The sequence below is a fragment of the Crocodylus porosus genome, unplaced genomic scaffold (genome assembly GCF_001723895.1).
Source record: "Crocodylus porosus isolate Cpor-Errol unplaced genomic scaffold, CroPor_comp1, whole genome shotgun sequence".
Classification (NCBI taxonomy): domain Eukaryota; kingdom Metazoa; phylum Chordata; order Crocodylia; family Crocodylidae; genus Crocodylus; species Crocodylus porosus.
Genome location: NW_017728911.1, coordinates 25,697,851 through 25,722,887, shown reverse-complemented (window position 1 = coordinate 25,722,887; position 25,037 = coordinate 25,697,851). Strand labels below are relative to the sequence as shown.

Below are 25,037 nucleotides of genomic sequence, written 5' to 3'. Positions count from 1 at the left end.
TAGTATAACTGCCTTCTTTAGTACTTTATAGCTGGTTGGAGCTTTTTATGGTGTGGTAAGTACTTGGCATGTGTACCTGGTCACAAGGCATCTGCATAATTAGCCAGTTACTTGCATCACACTTATAACATGTAGAGGGGGACATATGTACCTTCTGCTTTGACACACAAACCAGGTTCTCTCTTCCATCAAAACTAAAAAAAACCCACAGTAAAATACCAAGGTTCAGTGCACACATGGTGCCAGAGAACATTTGCCTCAGACAGTTTGGCCCTCATTTTTGTAACTTTAGCAATTTTATTTTTGTGACTGGAAATTTGTGCAAGCAATTACAAAAAACTGTGGCTCAGTTGAAGAAACTGTGTACATATGTTATGCATAAACACTTTTTACCATGCAACTGAGAAAAATCAGGGTGTTACAGACACATGCATGTATTTAGTGTGAACACAGAAGTTGTACATTTCAGAACTGGTGACTTCCAAAATGATACACCCCTTGAACACCAATACTGGAGGCAGTTCTATCTTCTTACGTAGGAGACCAGCCACATCTGTTATCAGCTGCACTTCAGATGAGTGCTCCCAAAGCTGCAAACTACTTCCCACAAGGGTTTCTAGCTACTGTGTTTGGAGAACCAAAGTTGTGATGGATCCACACATCCCTAAAGCTGCGTCTCATTTGAGGTTTTTGGTCCATGTCTTCCCTTTCTATTACTTATAGCTTTTATTAGCTATATTACTTACAGCTTTTTTCTTTCCCATGATTTTTTCTATTCTGCTCTCCATTTTAACTTTAATTCTTCCTTTATTAGTGTTATCCCACACATCATCTTCATTTCTCTGCCTCTCTATGAAGCTGAAAATCTTAGCCTTTTCCCTTCTTTTCTACATTTTAGTGTATAGCTTGTACACTAGGATAAATGTATGGAATGCTAAATTATAGAGGCTGAGATGAGAATAGGACTGATACTGAAATAGAACAATAAAGCTCCTGGCACACTGCATTTTGTGATAGCAGAAGCCATCACTGAGAAGCATTTAAAAAGTAGTTTCCCAAATGTTCTAGATCAGGTGTCCAAACTTGTTGCCGATCTCAGTGGCAATTGCCTGGACCCTCCTTCCTTTCTACTGGCCATCATATCATTGTTCCAAACCTACTATAGCAATTGCTTCTAGAAAAGAAATACAATAGAAGCATATAATGTAATCTACTGCCTTCCAAGGCAATCTATCAGCTGGAAATAAGCACCAGCCAGCATCATGTGACCTGCTAGCTCTCTATGGACCATCAAATAGACAAAGTGGTCTACAGATGATAGCTGGCAACCTTGTAGTATGTTATCACTGTAAGAAATAGATCTCATTTGTACTACACAGGGGAGAGTTGATTTATGAAGTCACAAAATAGCAACTCAGCAAATGATGCAATAAAAATTAGGCCTTTTAATCCATTTATCAAAGTCTTTGAAGTCTGTACTTCAAAATACATGAAACGAAAAAGAAATGATCAAAAAACCCTACACTTCAGCTAATTTTTTTTAAATATAAAGTTTAAATGAGAGACTTAAACTTGCTGACTCTCGTTCCTCCTTAACCTGCTTTTAGTACCTTCAGTGGGTCTTCCGAGTCTTTCTGCTATGCATTATTGTTCCTTTTGAACAAAAGAGCTGGCTTTCAAAGCCTTCCCTGTCTGCTGTACTTCAAGATCAACTATCTGTATGATGGCAACAAAGGACTAGGCATTTCTCAATTGATTCCATTTCTTAGAAGACTCCTCACTTCCAACTGTCCCTTTTAAGAGACATCACTTTCATCTCCCCCTTTATTTTCAAAACGCCAAAAGATGAACATACTTTCCTCTGGAAAAGAAATTAGCTTGAGAACACTTTTGCATCCTCACCACCAATCTGATCTGGAAAGACCCAAACTATCTGTCCTGATTTCTGGTACATGAATGCATATTGACTGAATTACCAGACCAGTGGTAGAGATCTAGAAAAGTCTTCTAGTCAATTAAAGATTACTTCTATCCCATGCTTCATATTCATTGACCCATCTTAACTTAACGATAACACTTACAGAATCTACATGAAAAACAAAATCATACAAACTCCAGGAAAAATTTATTTGAAAAGTCCTCTTGTTTTCTAAAATACTTATTTTACTGTGCAGAAAAATGTAAACCCTCCAAAAAAGGTTAGAAATATGTATTGCTGAAGAGCATATCTGTAAAAGCAAAACAGAATAATAAAGAAGCTACTTTCTCTCTTTATTTTGAAGAAAATGCATGTCTTGACCAAAACTTAACCTTTCCCCCTTATTATTCCTTTCTGCCACATCTACAGGAAATAGATCACCAAAACAGATGGAGAGAAGGGAAGGTTTTGTTTTGTTTGGGGTTCTTTTTTTCTTTTTCTTTCTTTTTTTTTTTTTTACCTCCCAATGGCTGAAGACCAGCTGTGGACTCGCCAGGCCACTCGTTCTCTTCCTGATTTCATCAGCAAAACCAAAGCTTTCTGCTACTGGCAGCACCGCCTTAATAATAAACACATCCGTCCCCTCTTTCATCTCTTCTTGTAACACTCTGCCTTCTCTTTTGGACAAGACAGCATATACACGACCTGAAAAGAAATAAATTCATGTAAGCTTACTGAGCTTTTTACATCTTTTTTTTTTTTTTTTTAAATCAAGGGAAGAAAATTAGAATGTATTTAGAAAAGTTAACTAAAGATGCACTTTCTATAGCTCACTCTCTACTTTATATGATTTTAATTCATCCAGGCACCATATCTGCCAGTAAAACATGCAATGCCACAGTACATGCATATTTATTACATCAACATTATTGAGTGAATACAATTATCGCTCATGTTATGTATATTTTATGACACCAGCATGTATGTTTCTAAAGGTACATGGTTAGGGAAATGAGGCGTCATCCCTCTCACCTGGTCCTTTCTTTTTCTTTTTTGCATAAAAATATTTAAGAAAATGTTGTTGTTAAAGGAAAAGGAAAAAACAGGAATTACTTTTAGCCAGCAAAGGAAAAAATGTTTCTATTTGAATACTCCTTTGAATCTGTGCCCAAATACAAGTACCTCCGAGAGCCACAGTAAACTAATTTATTGGAAAAAATATTCATTTATTTTGCCTAGTATTTGTTTGATTAGTCTTTTATTAATTTGGGTTTTGTGTTTACATCTATTTTGTAGCAGTTTTCTTGATAGCTAACTTTATTTTCCCAAACTGATACTTGATCAATTGAAGTATATAACCACTCCCATAACAGTTCCTGTATGAGCCATTATTTACCTTTCACTGGATATTACTTGGTGTTATTTTGTATTCAGTACACTTGTATATTACTATGAAAGGCATAATCTATTAACTAATGGAAAAGAGACCACTCAATATTTATTGATGCAGCTGAAAAAATGCAAGTAGTAAAGATGAATGGTGAGAAATAAGCTAAATTTTTGGAATTCCTTCAGTTTCTCAACTCTGAAGTGTTCACGGCAATATAAAGATTATTCCAAAATATATACATTAACAGTGTTCCATTAAACTTGTACATTGTAGTACAGTTTGCATAAATAGCCCTCAAGCTCAGATGCTTTAATTATGTCACCCAAAAGAACGGAGGATTATACTGTTAGACACTGTTTCATTTTTAAATATCTCCACCAGTCAACTCTACTACTTAAAAATTATAATGCATCACTCTTCATTATTTATACACATTCTCCTTTATAAACTTACTAAACAAAATATAAATGTAACAAGCAAGAAGTGCTTGTTAGGCTCTCAACTGAAAACCCCCCTGTCATTTTCCAAGATGAATTTACTGAATTTGCCACAAATGTGAGTTTTGATATAAGCTAAGCAATTTAAAAATTAAAGAAAATTTCAGCAATCCTCAGAAAATCCCAGACCCCCAAAAAGTCATGTTTTTATTTTTAAATGCAAGCTTCTACAGTACAGCCTAAAATATTCACAGGGTTTGGTTACTTTTCCCTTGCTAGACTAGGGACTTGAACTGAGCCAGGAACCTATCCCAACCACACCACACGGCTCTGCGTGACTGCTGTGGTCTTCCAGCTGACGGCTGCAGCTTCTGCTTCAGAGGGTGCCGCTCCTCCATCACTAGGGAGCTACTTAATTCATGGTTTCACAGATTTTGCAGAAACCACAAAATCCAGGATTGTCAGCAAAAATCTGCGAAATCAACAAAAAGAAACTTAATGAAATTAAAATGCTGGCTCCGCAATGGGAGCCAGCGGTCTTCACTGCCATGAGGGGTGGGCACAGGAAGTCCAAAGGGCAGCAGACAAGATAGCAGCTGCCCCCTTGTCCCTCCTCCCCCCAACTCAGGGCTCTCCGCCAATCAGCACTGAGGGGCGGGGCAGCACGAAGGGCAGTCATCTTAACTCAAGATGGTGACTGCCTCCTCATCCGTCCTTGCCTTTGGGACCTCTCTGCCATTCAGCGCCGAGCAGCAGGGCTACCACAAAATGCCCACAAAATTGGCTCTGCGCACTGGGAGCAGGCCACAAACAACCCTTTGGCTCACCTCAATTTAAGTATCTATGAGGTGTGTGGAAGCACTGCTGCGCTCCAGATGAGTATAGAAATGCTACCTCCCTTGAAGTAAGTGGCTTGTTTTTCACCTAGCGACCTACAGCAAATTAGGTAGGTTGCAGGCCATCTGGGTTATATCGCACTGCACGCATGCAGACACGTGCACATACATACTGTACAAAACCATTATCAAGCCCACTGGATACATCTGTGTACTGTATTGAAAATAGTTCCAAAGAGCAATGTTAATACTGTATTACAAAATATTTATTTTACTGTGCTAGGTCAGACAAATGAAACTTTGCATATACAGCAACAAGGTTCTAGGAGCACAAATTATTTCAGAGAGCTAGCTTTACAGATCTACTGCAGATACACGTGCTGATTTGGCCAAATGGTTTTGAAGCTTGTTTTTTCCAAAACATACAAGCTAGAAAAGAATTTTTTAGCTCCCTAAAGGTTTTCCAATTATACGTATTGCGGCCAAGTAGTTTGAATTGTTGTCTCAAATCACTGCTATCATAGAGAAGTTATATAAGGACTCTAACAGCTGTGGATATGTCTCCACTGTAGCAACAGTAGTGCCTGCAGTGTACTTTAGAGATAACCAAACTCAGATACTGGCAGCACTCTATCCTTGTCAGCATGGAACCCGGGCCGGGCTAATTCGCCATGCTGGGGAGACTAAAACAGTGGCAACAGAAGGGCTGCACTCTAACTTTGTGCCCATCTCAGGCTGTCCAGAACTGTTCTCTGGAACATGTGTACATGCATGCGTGCATGCATGCAAGCTGGAAGCGCTTACCTCAAAAGCTACAAAAATAATTTATTCTGATGTAATGTTACTACTTTATAATGTATGCTGGCTGAACATGAAATTCATTTTGCATCAACCATGTATCCACTTCAGTCTTGTACAAGGGGCTTCTTAACTAGTCTGTGGAATTCAGAACCCCCTGCAACCCACACACCCAGAAACAGCAGACTTCATACCAGGGGAGGGACAGTATGCAAAGGCTACAGGACGTGTGCTTGCAGAGATAATGAGGTCCCAGTAAGCTCAAGGTCTAGCAAGTATATAAATACATATACAGCTATAGCTCGGAAGAACAGTAGCAATTGTTACTCATGTGAAAAAAATCCAGACAGAAATACTACATGTGCTGAAGGTGAGGGTGGGGTTGGGGGCAATGAAGAAGGATCAGGAACTTGAAATTTAGGAACATCAACAAGAAACAGTTACATAATCTCGTTGTATATGACAGTCACTCAGAAGATTCTCAGGGATTTTTTTGGGCGACATCTTTTATTCCAACCATGCTATTGGTCCAATAAAGCGAGACAAGCTTTCAAAGGCAAGACATTATATATCAGGTCATCTGATACAGAATGCCTTGTCTTTGAAAGCTCATCTAACTTTATTCCAGGCACACAGTTGGTCCAATAAAAGATATCACTCCCCCAAAAAACTCGTCTTTTGCATAATTCCTGAACCATTGCTGCTATAACATCACTCAAACACTATCAGAATATTCTCCACATGCCTGGAGTGTTCAAAAAGGAAGACACATCTAAGAGCACAGGAGGAGGAGTGTGTGAGAAAGTAATTTTCTGCTGAACAAACTGCAGGAATTGGATAGTAACCATACAGTGTAATCTATTGGCAACTAGCAGGCCCTTGCAGGATCCAAATCTCTTTAACTTCATTTAGATGTACACAAGTTTACAATATGCCTCTAACTTCCTGTAAAATCACAGTGGAGATACAGGACAAGCAAGCCTGACTTTGCTATAACTATATGAAGTCAGTGCTTATACCTCCAATCTGAGGTTGGTCTCACTAAATTCCATTGTGGTAAAAACCAGAGAGTCTTATCTCAACTTGGATTTTTATGGCAAGATGGGTGTCAGTTATATCATAGTTAAAAAAAAAAAATCACCTTTTTCACAGTGAGGTCATAGCTTTAGATAGCAGAAAATGACACTGAATGTTGGTGGTCTGAAAATTGGTGTGCATACTTAGAATTATACGTGGTCAGAGTACAGAAGGGTTCTAAGGTAAAGTATTGCTGATGCAGCAGTGGGCAATACTTATAAACCATGGATTTTCTGCCAGTTGGAGAAGTCTGACATTATTTCCAGAGCTACATGGAAAAATTGTAAAATTCCTATTGACCACCACATTTCTGTCTAGGGCTTTCATCTCATTTTTAAGCTTACCTACTTTTTTCTCCAACTTTTCCATCTTTAGGCACAACAGCAGCTCTTTCAAGCCAGCCATTTCTGGCCTTTAATCCATCATCTAAAACTTAATCAAGTTGGCAAAATGTGGACAAGGGAGATACGCTAGCAGGCAGGGCCAGGCTGGATTCAGACGCAGCTACAGGGATGAAGAACTGGAGGACTGTGCCATCAGTGGATGCTCCTGCCTCTGCCACATTCTGCACACCGTGGTATGCAGCAGGCTTTCTGTTGTGCGAGGACCTTGGGAGCTGAGCAGTCTTCAGCATTCAGCCCCTCCTTGTGCAGGGGGAATGTGCCAGTTCTGCTCCAGATGGACTTTCTATACTCCTGGAAGAGGGATTGCTATTTTTGCCCATTTAAATTTAGAAGCATCTCTTATTCTGACATGAATTCTTACCCTACTGTAAGTCAACCCTACATTTGAAGGTTCAATTCTAGGGAAAGCAGCCCTTTTCCTAAATATAAGTTGATAACTACAGATAAATGCAACAGATAAAAAAAATCCCAAGGGAGAATCAAATAACCAAGGAAAGCATCCAAAGGGTTAAATATATTTAAAATACACTAAAATAAAAACTGCACTGAAAAAATTCTGACTTGCTATTTTTACAGCAGGCACAAAATACTACAAGTACAAAAATGAAGACTGATGGGAGACTGATTATAGATTGACCCCACATAGAATTTGAGTGCAATTTTATGTCTTTTTTAGAGGAAAAAAGGTAGACTTATAATCAGAATAATACAGTAAATGTGCCAAATAGGTTAAAAAGTACAGAAAGCTACACTTTTAGATTCTATACAGAAATCTATTCTACATTGTTGTGCGCCTCCTGTACCCCATGCATCAGACTCATCAAGCTTTTAGATCTTGGAGTGCTTCCAACACTGAATGGAAGCACAGAAACATACAGAGCACCTACTAAAAACCAAAGCATTTCTCTTCACCGCACCATACCACACCACATTACACCACACACAATCAATCTTATGTTTTGCCCATGAAATGAGTTTCTTGTTTTCTGTAACTCATACCATTTCCAATACATATAAAACCTTCATTCCATTTTAAATTACTGCACATGAGATACACTAACTTCAGTTCTGAGTAGTGCATTTGGGGCAATGAAAATTGAAAGAAAACCTCAAAGTACTGGACCCAACTTGTTGCAGCAGGAAGTGTCTACAACATGAAAATCTATGGGCATAATTAAGAAAAAAAAAATCAAATGGCAATGTAAGCAAGTCATAAATACAGGCTCAAGTAGGTGTAAGTGGTGCAGTAACATAAATTACACCAATTTGACATTCAGTGGGTTTACAAAATGAGTAACTTACATACCAATGGGACAGAAAAGGAGGTTACCAGAAAAAGCTACTAACAGGATGTTAAAATCGTTTAAGATTCCCTCTTACTTTCCCTTATATACTAATGATTATATTAACTTCTTAAATCAGTGGTGACCTTGGATCTATAACCAAGTCTTTGCTCTTAGCATACAGCAAAAAGAACTTTCCTCTCAATTTTCTGCTACATTATTGTCTGCTTTCTAATTAAATCTTGATGCCTTCTGGATCCTACAAAGGCATAAATGTTTAAATTTTGGAGCAGCATTTTAATATTTGGGTGAATCTATTACAGCTGAAATTTAAATCTTGTCAGACAGTGATTGTTTTGCGTTTTCTGTTTCCAGAAGGGTATTAATTACAGTCCTATGTCTATCTAATACAAATGCATAAAGACAGTTGTTATTTTTTTTCCATTCAGTATGATATCACTATTATAGGCACCAGAGATTTATGGTACACCTCCACTGGAGAGCTATAAAATACTTGTGGTAAAACATTTAATCAAGTTAAGTTTTCTGACCCAGTATAATGCATAAAACTCTTAGATTTAACATTCAACAAGGGAATTATTTATGGATTTAAATTGTCCTTCTTACCCAGTACTTCTGCAGTGGCCATAATTTCACATGTATACATGGCGGCCATAAGTCTTTGTGGTTTTGCTTGCAACGCATAACGGCAAGCCTCTTTCATGGTGGCAATCAGTTGTCCGGAGAAAGGTCCGTAGCAATCTGCAAGCAAAGCTTCCCCTTTGCGTTTACTTGCTTTTTCAGATGATTTTGGATTACCTTGACTACTATCTTCAAATTCTTTATCTTCACTGGAGCATTCAGTGATATGACTTCTTGAAAGACAGGTGACTTCATCTTCATCCTGTTTCCATTCTGTAGCATCACACTCCTCTGACTGTTGCCTTTTAGTTGACATTATCTCTTCAACTTTACTGATGTCCCATTTTTCCACTATAAAACAGACACCCATGAGAGGTTCTTCACACATGGGACCTGAAAGTGTAGCCAGCTGAAACCCACTTACTATGCTGTTGTCAAAATCTCGATATTTACTAACCTCCTTAGTAGTCTTATCAAGACACTGCCATACAGATTTTTTGTAGCCTTCAAACCTGTGCAACAAAATATTAGGCCCACACTTTCGTGGACCAAATGACCAAATCTGATCAACAGCATTTCTCCACTTTCTTCCTTGAAGATTTTGCTCCATTTTTTGTTTAAATTCTTGTATCCTGTCAAGGGTCTTTTGATTTATCTCATGGGTTTTTTTATCCTCATTCAAAGATGCATTGAACTGGTCCATAGTACGAATTAAGTCACTATTTTCTTCAAGGAGCCGAGTTGCCTCTTCTGGAAGTGGCATGGCTCTTACACTGAGAGTTGCATATTTATTTGGTGTAGAAATTGTTATGAGTCCATCAGAATCCACCTGAACTCCTTCAGGGATTTTATTTTGGTCTTCTTTAGTTTGGTGTATCACTGCAATTTTCTGCTGCTTTCCTATTTCTTCATTCACCATGTCAACTTTTGGAGGTCTTGTTATAGTCTCCCTAAATGGGATAATTGGTTCTGACACACTAATTTGAATCTTTGCAAACCTACAAAAAAAAATTGAAAAGGTTAGAATCTACCTATGTAAAATAAGGCCCTGAATAGGGAAACTGGTGTTTGTGAATAACCCTCATTACAATACAGAAGGCAAAATAGTGCATTTCAGCCTCTGGCAGAGGCCTACTGCCGTAAAGAGTGCCTGGACACAATATACCTCAAAAGAGGAGCATGGCTGCTGTGACATCCTTTGAAAGACTGCAGCATTGGGTAAGCTTACACTAAGGATAGAAACAGACATTGCCCTTGTGCTGCCGTAACATTTTTATGGTGGCATAAAGGTCAAGCAAATGGACATTCATACCCCTTGTTGCATCACAAATGCCTAAGGTGACCACATGTCCCAGTTTGGCTAGGATGCTCCCGATATTCATAGGCTAGTCCTGGCTGGTTGGTCAAAAGTCCCAGGCTGGAGTCCAGCATGAAGGTCGAGCAGCACGCTGCTGTTGTGGGCCAACTAAAGCAGGCACCATCCTGCCTGCATGTGGTATGTCCTCTCCTGCAAAGCCGCAGCGGTGCCTGCCTGGCCACTTGCCTGGTGTACCATACCACTCCGCTTGGGTGCAATGAAAGTGGTAATAATTTCTGTTGCTTAAGTGGAACAATGTCTGCTTGCTTTATGTTCCAGTCGCTCTAGGAAGGTGTTTCTGGGGCCTGAGGGGCCCAATCCCCCCTCAAGCCCTGGGAGCACCAGCCTGGCTTTCCCCTCTTAGAGACGCATCCCAGTCAATCACAAGGACATGCCTCTGGAAGCAGGGAAAGCCAGGGTTCCCCACTTACAGAGATATGCCCCAAGGAATCTCCACGGTGCATCTCTGTAAGCGGGGAACACACTGCCATTGTCTTACAGGATTGGGCCCCTGCCCAATGCAAGACACCATGCTTTGTGCATTTCTTCCAATGGAGTAGATCAACTATGGTGGGCTGTATCCTGCCACAGCTGTCCCGTTTCACTTGGCAATCCTTGTATATACTCTAAGGTTGGGTGCAACTGAAAGAGCAATAGCTGCTCCTGACTAATATCAAATGTTATGCTTCTAATCTGGAGTTAGACTTATTTCTTTTCAAACTCAATCTACTTTAAAAACCGATTAATCTGAACTGGAATAACACTAAGGGCAGAATGGCATGCCTAAACGGAGCTGTCTCTGCAGTTTTTGGCACTTATGCAGAGTTTCAGATTCTAATATTTTGCTAGAAGCAAAACAGAATCCCCTATCATGCCTCCTCCCTTTCACTGCAGCACACACCCTCTTGTTCTCTTGTCTCCTAGCTTGTTCTCTGTCTCCTAGCCCCACACATCTACCTCTCTTAACCTCACCTACTCACTAGTCATAGGCTTTTGAATAGCTACCACTGCAGGACTTATCCAGTCTCACATGCACATCTACGTGAGCACGATGCGTATCTGCATAGCCAGACTAGAGCCCTACTAAGCATACTCAGGAACCAAGCGGAGGCATGGGCATTGAGCTGAACTGCAAGCTATGGACAAGTGCCAACAGCTGCAGGAACGTGGCTGGGGTACCTGCAATGAAACGAAACAGGGTTCTGTGTTCACAGAAAGATTCATGAATAGGCATTCTGAACTAGCTGGTCTGAATAGCTCCATGTATAGACAAGTCCTGAATAAAGCCTTTCCCATGCTTATTTTTCCCTCTTACTAAACTGTGAAAAACATTACATTATACAGTAGCTCTAAATAGAAAACATCTGATAGCAAAAATGATTTCAAGAAGCTTGCTTGTGTAAGAAAAAGAATGCACAGAAAACTATCAGATGGTGATGTAAAAGCAATTAAGGGAGGGAAATAAATTAGACTTCAACTGCAGAAAAATATCAAAGCTTTTGAGAGGGAATGCCAATGATCTAGCATCTCCAGTTATAAAGAGTCCAACATGTGAAGAAAAGAAACAGTTCAGTAAGAGCTTTTAAAACGGTTAGAGATAAAAATACCACAGAGCGGTAGGTGAACCCTTTTATTTTGGGCTAAGTTGAAAATGTAAGCTTTTGATTACTGCCTCCATTGGGCCACAGAAAACAGAGCAGCATGGGGGAGAGGACATAGGAAATACTTGATAATTACAATCGACTGAAATTATTTACTGACTTTTTCAACCAGGTATCAAAGGAAAGGAAAAAAACCTGTGACCACAGCAGCTCAGCCTCCAACTGCCTATTAAACTGTTTCTGTTCTTCTCTGCTACTCAGCATCTCAGCAACCTTTATCAAAGCAATTATTTTGGGGTTAGAGTTTTAAGGTATGCTCTGTAAAGGACTCCTTGTATAAATTGATGGGAGGTTCTCTATACAGCAGAGAAAAGCTGTTTTGGAAGCAAAGACAAATGGAACAGAGCAAGGGCACAGCAGGAAACAACTAGTTTGAGTGACAGAAGTTTCAGCAATATCACAGTATGCCTGTAAGATGTTTTTAGCATGGTATTTAAACATTTTCACCTGTAGACACTAAAGAGCTGGTATATTCAATACAACACTATCAGAGAATGGCCAAATTTAGTTTCCATTACTTAATTTTGCTGAAATGAGCACTCTGCAGGAAGACCTTCACTGTGCCTTAAATAAGATTTCATAGGGAAAATGAAATTAATTACATGTGATTAAAGTTCTCTCAGGGTAACGTTTCACATCCTTAACTGTCCTGAGATGTGCCATTTACTAGCCAGGGAACAAATTCTAGAAGTGTCAGTTGTTTCACATGAAGCAACTCTTAACACGCGTTAATGAATGACCAGCTATTTTACCTCAAGCATTAAATCATGATTCCCAAATATCATTTGTTCCATTTCAGCTACTCATTGTAGCCATGAGAGCTGAGATTTGTCTAAAGCATCAGGGCAAGCGCCACTATTGCTCGGCACTGAGCCGTGGATATTTAATAAACACAAAATGTTAAGTACCTTGCTGATATCTGTCAAAGATTCAAGTGATTTAGGTAACTGGAATGCTGAAAGCCTGCTTTTTTTTGCTGCACATAAGAAAACAGTTACCATGTTAAGACCGATCTCTCAGGAATGGACATGATTAGAAACGAAATATTTCTATTATCTAAAATATTCACTTCAGCTTTCTTGACCTTGTTACTTCATATATTAAAATTGGAGTACACTGATGATCACCCTGCCCATTTCCACTGCTCTAATTACAACCCGAACTTAGCAACATTTATCTGAAGAACAGTTTGCACAAGAACTGATGTTATATGCTTACTGATACCCCAAACATTTACTGTATTTACCCGATTAGAAGACGACCCTGATTTTAAGACCCCTGCTCCCGCCAAATTAGACTCAATATAGTAGGACTCTATTGATAAATTTGTTATAATTTTCCAGGCATAGAATCTAATTATTGGAGGTTTACCATTAATTTGTCTTCTTCCACTACTGCAGCAGGGAGAATAAATCTGGAGGGGGGGGGGATCCAGATAGCCCCTTTGCTCTCTGCTTCCCCCTCAACTTCTCCCCTGGCAACAATAACCTTGAAATTAAACATAGCTGTAGCAATCTGCATGTAGTACACACATATTTAGTTCATCCAGAACTGAAGCATGTTACCTTTTTTTGAAACTGCTGCTGTTTTAGCACAGATACTCAATAAACACAGTTTTGAGCAGCATTTTGGCACCTTATATGTAGTATAAACCATGCATGATATTAGTCCAAAGGCTATGATTTGGGAGCAATGACAACACCCAGTGCCAGAAGCAGTGGCAGTATCATAGCCAATGAGGTTAATCCGAGGCATGATTATTGCTAATTGTAAACTATGCATGATATTAATCCAAAGGCTTATGATTTGCAACATAGTTCACTGGACTGGACCCCACCAGTCAACAATATTTCAAGCCATGATGACCCCACAGCTCGGGGGGGGGGGATATGAGTGGGAGTGAAGAGGAAGTCAAAATGTATTGTTTAGTCAACAGGATGACTGGGCTTCAGCTTCTGGCAATTAGCATTGACAAAGCTTGGTCGGGGTGCGTGTGTGTGGGTGCGTGTGTGTGTGTGTTCCACATGTGTGTGTTCCACGTGTGTGTGTTCCACATACCTCCCATACAGAATCCTGGTGCCCCCATTCGAGACTGGAACTGGGGGTTGTCATTGCAAGTCCTGGGATACTCCAAAAATCTGTATGCAAATGAGGTGCAGGGCAACCTGGGGTGGGACCACACTAATGCACCAGGCTGAGAGCGGGGGTAACAGATGGGTGAGCTGTTTGGGGCCCTGTTTCATGTTTGCCAAGCCTGGGAAAGAAACAGGAATCACTTGAAAAGGGAAAGGTACAGCTCAGCTGTGGGAGTGAAAAGGAAGTAATAATGTTTGCAATGTATTGACTCACCAGGCCTTACAAACAGTTAGTGGTAAAGGGGACTCCACTTAGTGAGCACTACTATATGTCTTATTCAGTTGGGCTGTACTAACCTATTCTTGTGGTACCCGCATTCCGCTCATGTTGAGCAAATTCTTTTTGGTATTGGTTGGTGGAACCGGAGCGTGCTCCGTCCACTCCATGCACTGACCTGGTATTGCAGTGCTTCCAGGACCGGTGCAAAAAAAAAAAAAAAAAAAAAAATGTTTGCCCACTACAGGCCGTGTGTTTTATAGTCATGCTCAGTGTTGGTTGCATTTAATCAACTTCATAGTTGGTTTCCATTGCTGAACACATGCTGCTTTTGAGGTGCGGTTTCCCAGAAACCCCTGCGCTTATCTCCTTGAAACTTGACAGGCTTTGTGGCCTCAGCAGGGGCTACCATCCCAGCTGTTTTCATTCAAAGCTCTAACAAACATGGGAAATGGTGATACAAAACAAATACTTTCGCAGGACAAAGAACGTTAAGACGTGTGTTTTCACATCAATCCCAGGATCAGAGGTAAATATCTTTCCATCCCTCAGGTTTGAAAAGATTCATTAAAAGGGTAGCAATGGCAATAGCCAAGATTTCATTATTTTGGTATTATGCAAAGCAAGTTGCAAGAAAAAAGAAAAAAAACACATGTAATTTTAAATACCATCTCCAGGGCTTCTTAATTTTTTGTGTTATTGAAGACTTCAAAGAAGTTTCCAGAAGAGTCTACATATGAAGGGAATGAGTGCAAATCAAAAATATAAACAAGATGATACATAATTAGGATCTCTTTACCTTCCATCCTTTTCTTTTATATAGCTGCATATATTTGAGGTAACTAAGTCTAAACTAGGGTTATAATGATGATGATTTCAAAAAAGGGACAGGGAAAGAGGGCTGGAAACAAACACACTGAGCTCAAGTGGATTATACAGACAGCTAAGTTGACTCCCCAGATACACCCATTTGTCTTGCATGGGCCCAAGCATGCCTGGCATGGACAAAGTGGCTCCCAGCTTGATGAACCTAGAGGCTGAAATTTGAGGGGGGAAATTTGCATCTCTTGGTAATCAAAAGCACTGCTTATGAGCCAAAGAGGAAAAGGGTGATGGAGCTGATGAAGAGGTCTGCTTGTGCCAGTAAAAGTACTGCTACTCTGGCACCTATAAAGTGCAGATGAGACATTCTGCTTAATGCCATGGCAAGTTAAGCTTCCTGCGGATTAGAGTGCTTGTGCTGCACAGCTGCTGAAAATCAAATCCAAACAGCTACATAGGTTTGTCTAGAGGTGGATCTGGAGTTGGGGTCCAGCAGTGTGGTCACACCTACCTTCTGCTGCTGCTGTCTCCAGCTGAGCCCCGCACTCCATAAAACAGGGGCAGGCAATTATTTGGGCTGAAGGGCCATCTCATGAGTTTTGGGTGAGCTGCTGTGCGCTGGAGGTGGGGGGTGGTCTAGGTGCTGATCTTGCCCAGTGCAGTGGGCAGGGGGTTGAGGGAGCAGGCTCCATGGAGACCCTGCCCATCCATCCTGTCTGGTGGGTGCAGGTCAGACTGGTATTACCAACCAGGCAGCATGAGCTGCCACCATGAGGACTGCTGGGAATCTGAGTCCAGCCATCATGCCACCCTCAACTGGAGGCAGCAGGACTGGCTTTACATGCCATGGCCCAGGTTGCCCTCTGCCAAAGGTCGAGGGACCCATCACAGGTTGGGTAAAATCTCTTTGTGCGCAAAATCTGGCCCACAGGCTGTATGTTGCCCACCCCTGCCATACAGGGTTCCACAGAAGCTAGAGCCCCAGGGCCCCAGGGGAAAATGGGGGGCTGGGGAGGGAGCAGGAGCAGGAAGTGGGGAACTGCTCACTGTTCCTAACTGACCTGGGCATGGAGGGAGCCCCAGAGCTACTTCTGCCCTGCTCCAGCTGAGGGCAGCAGGGAGAAGCTGCACAGGGACCCAGACTCAGCCAGGGACATTGGCAGGGGTGGAGGACAGGCTTCTTCCTCCAGTGGCTGCTCCCTGAAAAAAGGAGCCACTTGGAGATAGGAGCAGAAGCTGGGAGCAGGCACAGGAAGGAAGAATCCACCATCCACTCCTGCCACTGTCCCTGGCTGAGCCTAGCACACTGTGCAGCCACTCCTCTGCTGATCAGTTCCCATGAGATGAGGAGAGACTCTATGGCTCTCCCCATGCCTAGGTCAGCGAGACAGTGATGACAAGGGGCAGTCCTCCCTTTCTGCACCTGTTCCCTGCTGGCCTGGGGGGGTCCAACATCACCTCAACCTCATCCCCAACCATGATGTAAGGGGCAGTATGACACACCCCACTTCATTATATCCTAGAGCTGCCTACGGATTTGTCTCATGGTTCTGAATTCCTACAGAGGAATGAGAAAGATGACAATGGTCAATGTCATGATCTTTGGCCAGAATACCTGTGTTTTGCTTTAATGTAGGGATGGATAGGCCTATGGGCTACCGTATGACGACTGGAGATTTTCACGTAGGGGTGCACTGATAGAGATTTTCTTGGCCGATACCAATAGCTGATTATTCACCAGGCATATTGGCCAATACCAATTTGATAACCGACTTACAGGAGCACAGTCCAGCAGTATACAGAGCAGCGCCCTGCACATTAAGTCTGTGGAGGAGAAGGGGCATGGGGGAGGGAAAGGGTATGGGGAGGCAGATGGAGGCCCCCATGGTGAGACAGGGAGTGGAGTAGGGACTGGAGCAGAAGCTGAAGCTGAGGCTGGGGGCGCTGCCCAACGAGGGTGGTGAATGGGATGTCTGGGTGGGAAGTAGGACTGAGCCACAGGCAGCTTGTCCAGTGGGCGCATGGAGTTAAGGGGAGGTGTAGGTCCCCTCCACTGTTTGCACCTCCTGGGGAAGGCAGAGGAGCATGTGCCCCCCTAGATTTGTGTGGGGTGGATGCAGGCTGCCTGCTGTGTGCTCAAGGCTGTCAGTCCTGCTGCCTTTTGCCCTGGGAGCTGCATGCGGGCCATGACCCTCCTGCCTGCCCGGTGGCAGTGAAGGCAGCAAATTGTGCCTTCCACTGCCAAGCGGGCAGGGGATGCAGCCTGGACATTGTGCGTCTCCCAGAACAAAAGGCAGCAGGGCAGACAGTCCAGAGCCCATAGCAGGCAGCCTACCTCCACCCTCACCCTGCTCGGCTCCTAAAAATGTGCTTAAAAATGGCAGCGCTGGTGCTTGAACTAGAGATCATTTGACAAGCTTTAGTTCAAGTGCCCATACTGCCATTTTTAAACACAGGGACACTTTTAGGAGCAGAGTTAAGAGGGGTGAGGACAGATGCTGGCTTCCCATTGCGGGCTTGGGGCTATCTGCCCTGCTGCCTTTTGCCCTGGGAGATGCATGCTGGCCATACTATCCCCCCAGCCCACCTGGCAGCAGGAGGTGTGCGACTCCTGAGGCAAAAGGAAACAGGGAGGAGAGTCCCAAGACCACAGTGGGCAGCCCACATCCAACCCATGCATAATTCTGGGGGGGCACATCCATAATCACAGTGCATCAGAGCAGCCTCCCTACTCGTGTACAGGCACCCACTGGAAACAGACCTTAGGCCCAATGAGCTGAACAGTACAACCTTTGGAAAGGACATAAAGAGTCAAAGATCCAGAGATGTATGGAGGAGACAATTTTAGATAGTAATGGGATGACTGGTTGTTAGCGGAACCTGATGACTCATTGGAGCCCCTGCTGGGATTTGGGCTTTCAGCAGGGGCTCCAATGAAAGGTCTGGTGCTGATAGCCCAGATGAACTGAGCGTCAGTCCTGGAATGGCTGCTGAAATTAGCACCCACAGTGGAATGGGAAAATGCACAAGCACTTGAAGCAGACCTGCTATATTAAGGTAATTTTGTTTTATGCCTATAGTATGCAGAGAATAAGTAGCAATGAGCAGAAAGGCATATATGTTTGCATCTGGGATAATATATTATAAATAATTCTGAAAAGACATGGAAAAACAAGTGCTACTTCCAAGGGCAATGAAACACAACAGCATTACACTCTTCATGCTTCCCAGCACATACACTGAAAAACCCCCCCTTCTGTAATTTAAGGGCATGCTGATGAACATTAAAGAACTACTAAAACCAAGGCGGTGAGAATTTCTCAAATAAAATTTTACATAAATCTTTTACAACAGGAAATGTCAGGAATCTAAATATTAGGGTTCTGCTATCTCCTTATAATTCTGTAAAATAGCTTATAAAATTCTCTCCCAGTCCTACAGCAGGAAGTTACTTAAAATTTTTCTAGGACCTGAATCTATGTAGGTAATATAGACAATTATAAATCTTACAACAAGAAAAATACAATATAAATTGCAGCTGAATGTAGTCATGGCCATTTTTGCTTCTTTCAGCTAACTAGGAGACTGGCTGAGGAAAAGCCAGTAGTTTGTAGTTTACATATCCATAAAAATTTAACTCGTTAAGGTAAGGTTGCAATTACCTTTCTTTTAGAAGTTACGTACGTCATGCTTGTCAAATAGGAGATCAACTTCAGAAATATTAACCTGATTCTATTAACACACACATAAATATTAGAATTAAAAAATATCTGTGAGTTATTATTTCCAAAGCTAAGCTATTTCATAAGGTTCTAAACTATTAAAAAGAAAATTAAAAATATTTTGATGCCAAAACTTTCAACCTGAAGGTCCTTTTTCATCTATTATATACGTTCAGACTGACAATGTATTACACATATGAACACCCCACTCCCCAAACACCAGAGAAACAGTTAACAGAAACCAAAAGACATAAGTATCTTACCATTACTTTTTATTTAGAACCTCAGTAATAAATAACAATTGAAATTCAAGTCACTGCTGTTCCCAAGGCCACCATGGACCAAGGGGCACATACCAGCAGCCCATCTCATGCACCTCACTGGACGGGAGCTGTGGGCCTCACAGCATCCCACCTCCAAGCTCCTGACATCTAAAAGAGCGGAGCCTGCATCCTAACCAGTTAACCCCTGCTGCCCATCTTGACCCTTTATAATGCATATATCAATACCTATAAGCCGATTCACATAAAACAGGCCTTTAAATGCCATTTTTAAGCCAACAGCTGCTATGATTACATTTGCATCATTGTTTCTATTCTGACCATTTATTTTCAGTCATTCATAAAATTGTCACCTTTTTTGCTGAAATATCCCAGGTTTGTCACCTACCCAAAAGGTAACCTTTAATATTTAGCAAAAACAGTAAATCCAGTTATTTTAAATGGTATAGTTCTATTCAAAGCAAAAATCTTTCCTATCATTAAAAAAGGAAAAAAAGCTTCACTGTTAACTGCCACATTGCAGACGTAGAAAATTTATATTTGACCTTTAAGTTGCTCTCACTGAAGGGAACTACCTTTGAGTGGGCTGGTGAAAACCACATACTAAAACATACTTACCTGGTTATGATCTAGACTGCATAACAAGTAGTAATGGTAAAACTTTGTGCACTATTTAGGCTCTATAACTAACAATAATAGTAAAAATCTGTATGCATCACATGATTTTACAGCTCTGGGACCATTCTGAGTTTCACAAGAATCAAAAGAAATCCTTTCATTGGCCTTGCCAGCAGTTCAAGTGATCATAGGCACTAAATTAGAATTACAGTCACAGCTTTACTTTCTCAATTGAATCTAAGGCAGGTGGTACTGCTGGGTTTAAGAAACAAAGTAGGGTAAATGGACACTGGTAAAATTATTAAAATTTGGACTTTAGAAGCAGGACTTATACAAAAAGTCTGAGACACAATATTAGAAGTGAAAATAAGGTAAAAATATAAAAATAAATAATCATTACAAGTTGCTAACCGCAGGTGCCTAAAACTTGAGGTGGGGGAAGGGAGACTACTTTGTTGTCTTGGTAAATTTAGGAAACAGCATTGATTAATACGAACAAAAACTTTTCTTGCATACAGTGGAGCAGAAATACCTTGGCTTTCTTGTTTCCTGACTTTTGACAGTTCAACTGTAAAACCTACCTGTCCTCTTTTTTGGTTTTTTCTTTTTTTTTGGGAGGGGGGAGGAAGAGTGCAGGGGAAGGCGGGGAGCATGGGAGGGCAGAAGAAAGGTATGAAATGTATGTTACAGTTCTAAATAACACACTAAAACTACCTCAAATTTATGACTTCTATAAAAAAAATAACTTGCCAAAAAGTTGTTTAAGCCATATACAATTAGGAAGTCAGTGGCATTTGCCAGCTGCAGATAACTGTATAGCTATTCCAATTTATATTTATGATCCAATAGCAACACAGAAGTCTTGTTTGAAAATGCCTTAGCCTTACCAGGAAATAAATCATAGTTATTTATTATTTATTATAGGTCGATATGATGAAGAAAAAATGTTTTCGCTCAATCTGAGCCTTCAAGAGGCCGATACTACACAAAGCTAGTGAACCTGAAATATTTCTTCCCCGCAGCTCCCTAACCTTTCTTTCAGGTCATCCAAGCAGCGCTGAAGATGGACTTCTCCTGCTGTCACTAGCACATGCTCTCCTGTCTCCTGGATTAAAACTTGAACACAAGGATCAGCTTGGTTTAAAAGCTTCATTCCTCTGACCAACTGAGGCATCTCACCTAGAAAGGAAAAAAACTTCTTTAATAAAAGACCACTGGAGAAGAAAAAAAAATGTTAACCAGGATACTTTTGGTCTAAGGAAAGAAATATTTTTATGACAGAACTAGTGATGCCATTTGGGAGCAATCAAATAACCCAAGCCAGGCCATGACACCCTTACCTGGGCAACTTTCCAATGTCTAAGAATTGAGTTATAACCTCAGGACACAGCCCCTTATATGAACTAATTGTTATGTTCACACTGCTAAACAAATTCATTGTTACGTTGAAATAGAAGTGGTTAAATTGTCTATTTAGTTTGTTTTATTTCTACTGCACATGCATGTGAAAAATGACATACAAATTGCTTGTAAACCTTCCCTGTGCTGCCATTAAAGGACCCATAGAGATACAAATATTCCCAATACCCAAAAGGAAATTTTCCAAAAGCACTTTTGGAAGGGAATAAAATTCAATAAAGCACAGCAATTTAAATAAACAGAATTGCCTTAAAATAATCGAAAATTAAAATATCACCCTCTGGCTGAGTGAGTTATGGCAGGTTTATATTGAAGCTTTGTGGAGAAAAATCAGTATTTCTTATGTCAGCACTTTCAAATTTAATTAACACAATTTAAAAATGATTTTCCTTTTGTTTTCTTTGCATACAAGCAATAAAATTCTCACTAGCTATCCAGGATTGAATGTTTGTATTCAGAAGGAAGTAATGCCATAATATTTCCACTCATAAAGGCTATTAAAATTAATCTTATTTTACTCATTTATGTTAAGCTTATAAGTATTCAATGGAAAAAAGCTGGGAAACCAGACACATTGCAAAAACAAACAAAAAGGAGAAAAGAGTCTCTTCAGGCCATATGACCTAAGATTATAGGACATTGTTCAGCAGCTGTCTTCAGCAGTTAGATCCCCAAAATGAAATTATTTATCGACCTATAACTATAATTTATAATTCAATCTACATGACACCCTTCTGTACAAAGGCCCAGGGCAGCTTAACCGAGTTGGCTTACTTCAGAGTTTATGAAAACACTATACAAAAATTTTGACTCTGAAACTGGAAGGGGCATGCGCTCAGTGAAAAACATTCACAGATACCTATCAATAATTATATTTAGTATTACAAAACAAATGCCATTTCAATGTACATCAAAGGCAAATGCATTTCTAAAAGCATCCCTTTGGTAAATAAAGCATTACTACATTAGACCCAAATTTCTTCAGACTAAAAACACAAACTAGAGAGCTGGAATGATTCATTGTTTCTAAGTAAGTGAAAGTTTTACATAGATATATTTTAAGGTTTTTTAAATACATGTGGAGTAACCAAGGAGCTATCTGTAGATTCAAGGGATTCAGAAATTTTCAAATGAAAATAACTTGATAAACTGCAGGATGCATAAAGATGTGCTTCTCCCTTCCTCTAACATCTGTATAGGCTACTTACAGATGTGGATAAAAAAACAAACTGCTTTACTTCAAGCTTGGTGTGCTCCCGCAATGAGCACAACACATGCCCACGAGAGGCATCACAATGGCTGGACCCAGCTCATTCAACATCTGTATACATCAGGCGCTTTAGAGGGGCTTTGTGGCACTTTTATCTAATAACTCAGGGGTTTTCAACCTTTTTTTAGGGCGTGTATCCCTTCTGGTGGGTATCCCTTCAGGAGTGTACCCCCTTCCAGACGAGTGGGGGGTGCTGATGGCTGGCCAGATGTGAAGCTGGCGGCGCAAAGTGGTGAATGGTAGCAGCGGGGGACAGGGAGCTCATATGCCACTGCCGCCACCGTTCACCACTCTATGCGGCCACCACATCTGTCAGCACCCTGTATGACTAGAAACAGACATTGCCAGATGAAGCAGATTAGCGCTGCCAGAATGTGTCCCAGCACAGCTGATCCACCTCGTTGAGGGAAACACATGATGCCCACTAAGCCTGCAAGACAATGGGCGACATATTCCCCTTGGTCTTGAGAAGCTTCTCTTGCATGCTTTGGGACTTCCTGTGCAGGATGGAGCCACTGAAGTCCTGACGGCACCTGCCTGGTTTTCCCATCTTATACAGACACATCCAGGAGAATCTCCAGAGTATGTCTTTAAGTGGGAAAGTGGGTTCAGGTGCAGTCTTGACGCTGGGATCATGAATCAAATGAACAACAGATTGGCAGTCCCAGTCCCAGGACAGGACTGCACTGTAGTGTTGACAGGCAGCCAGGGATTTCCAAATGGGGGAACTCAGGCATGTGTTCCCAGGGTTTCAGGGGTCGATGAATGGAAATTCCTGGGGCTCACAGGATTGGGCCTCTGAAGCACTGGGACTGCCTGCCTAAGGTGGCTGGAGAGTGCAGGCAGCTCTGGTCCGTTTTCATCCAAGGGTCAGTGGTGTAATGACCAGAAACATAGTCCAACCCTAGTCTTCAGAACATATCTCAGTGCTAGAGAACAGCCTGTACTTAAGCAGAAAGACAGCCTTGCAACAACCAATGGATCTGGACTAAAATTCAAATGTAGTAAGATTCAATAAGAAAAGTAGCCTCTAGCTAAAAACAGGAAAAAAACCCCAAAACACTCAGTTGAAAATGAGGTTGTAAATCTGTATCAATACCACAATGATATACTACAAAAAACAAGCCAAATAAACAATGAAGCATTAAAACAAAAAACAGAAAATTCAAAAGAAACAGAAGGCATCTGAAAATAAAGTAAGGGAAGTAAAATCTGGTCAAGAGGGTCCCTGGCTGAGGAATGCCATGGACAGAAAGAGCATCAGTAACAGGGTGACAAAAATTAAGTCATCCACAACTCTCACATTTTGTGCAATCAGAGCTGACTGGCTGGAACAGCTCACAGATAAGGAAGGTCAGGCCATCTAGGAGATAATGCCAATTCAATACACCCCAAACCAGTCTTTACTGACAGTGCTGCCATGGCCACAAATTAAACCTACTCTCAATAACCTATTCTCAAATCTTTGGGGATGGACAGATGCGATGCCACAGGACCGAATCTCTCTCATTACTTCCATACATTCGATATTCTGTTATTAATTATTGATTTGATTTAAAAGTCATAAGCCATCTGTTAAATGGAGTTCCCCCCCAAAAATCACACTTACCAAATGTTTTACTCTTCTCCCTCCCCTCCCTTTACAACAATTTTGCATTTACAATGTCTCCTCAATATATATGAATATGTAAACTTGCAGAGGATCTGACAATGTATATCTCCCATTTATAAATGACCCTGGTGTTATTGGATTTTAGTAGTAGCAAAGGTGTGTCACTGGATGATCCTGCTATTATATAATGCATTCTATGGCAAACTGTGTTTTTATGCTTTTGCTCAGAATACAATAGCTAATTTCTAATTTGAACATTAGAAATAGTAAAGTAAAATAGACTATATTCACTAAATGTTATTACTCTGTGGGAAATGCATTTATTAAACTTGGTTTTGAAGCTGCACTGATATTGTAAACTGAAGTCCACATGTGAAGGAGAAAGTGTACCTCAGTGAGCAAGCCTTGAAGTTTTGCAAGTACAAAAGGACCTCCAGGAAAACACTTTTCTGGTAATGACAAAAGATCTGCTCTCAGCCTTCCTAAGAGCTGAGTGAAAGGAAAGATAGATCAGGCAATGATAATGACAAGTAAATCAGGATGATGAGACCCTAAGTGTGTCTGGCTTTCCAGTACATTTTCTAGTCTCCTTTATTGCAAGTTTTCTCTAAAATAGCCACATAAGGCATTGTGTATTTAGAACCCTCCATTATGGAAGATTTTTAACCTCATCCTTGTAGATAGCTGTGAAATAAATGTTAATAGAGTCCAGGACTGAATCCAAATATGCCACGCATAAAGAAAGGCACTATCAAAGTTAACACTGTCAGCTTTAAGTCTGTGGAACAAAGGGAAGAACATTAATCTCAAAGGCATTAAAAAGAAAGCAATTATATTTAGTAGTGCAGCTGAATGTCTGGGGTAGTAAGTCTGAATCACAATAAGCACATGAGAGTATTAAAGGAAGACAGGGAGAAAAAGTCAAACAGATTATTCTCCTTTATTTCCCTGTAATAACACACTTAGTCCCTTTGTGATTCAATGACTGACTTCTGTGTTTTTTTGTCAGAGTGCTTATCTCTGAAACTTTTCTGCAGTGCAATTAGAAATATTTCCCACCCCACCTTAAAAACTAAGTAAGACTAAGTTCACACAAATACTTCAGCAATTAAAAAGTTCATCAGACAATATTAAAAAA

General features: G+C 40.9%; 1 protein-coding gene across 1 annotated transcript in view; it reads right to left on the bottom strand.

Moving 5' to 3' along the window:
• The window catches only part of EFL1 (elongation factor like GTPase 1), a 166,667-nt gene that overhangs the window by 21,043 nt on the left and 120,587 nt on the right, over positions 1-25,037 (bottom strand). Inside the window, exons 16-18 of the mRNA XM_019533698.1 lie at positions 20,630-20,777; positions 8,771-9,783; positions 2,439-2,623 (exon numbers count right to left, since the gene is read on the bottom strand). Of these exons, the coding sequence (XP_019389243.1) occupies positions 2,439-2,623; positions 8,771-9,783; positions 20,630-20,777 (1,346 nt within the window). The remainder of the gene's footprint in view (positions 1-2,438; positions 2,624-8,770; positions 9,784-20,629; positions 20,778-25,037) is intronic.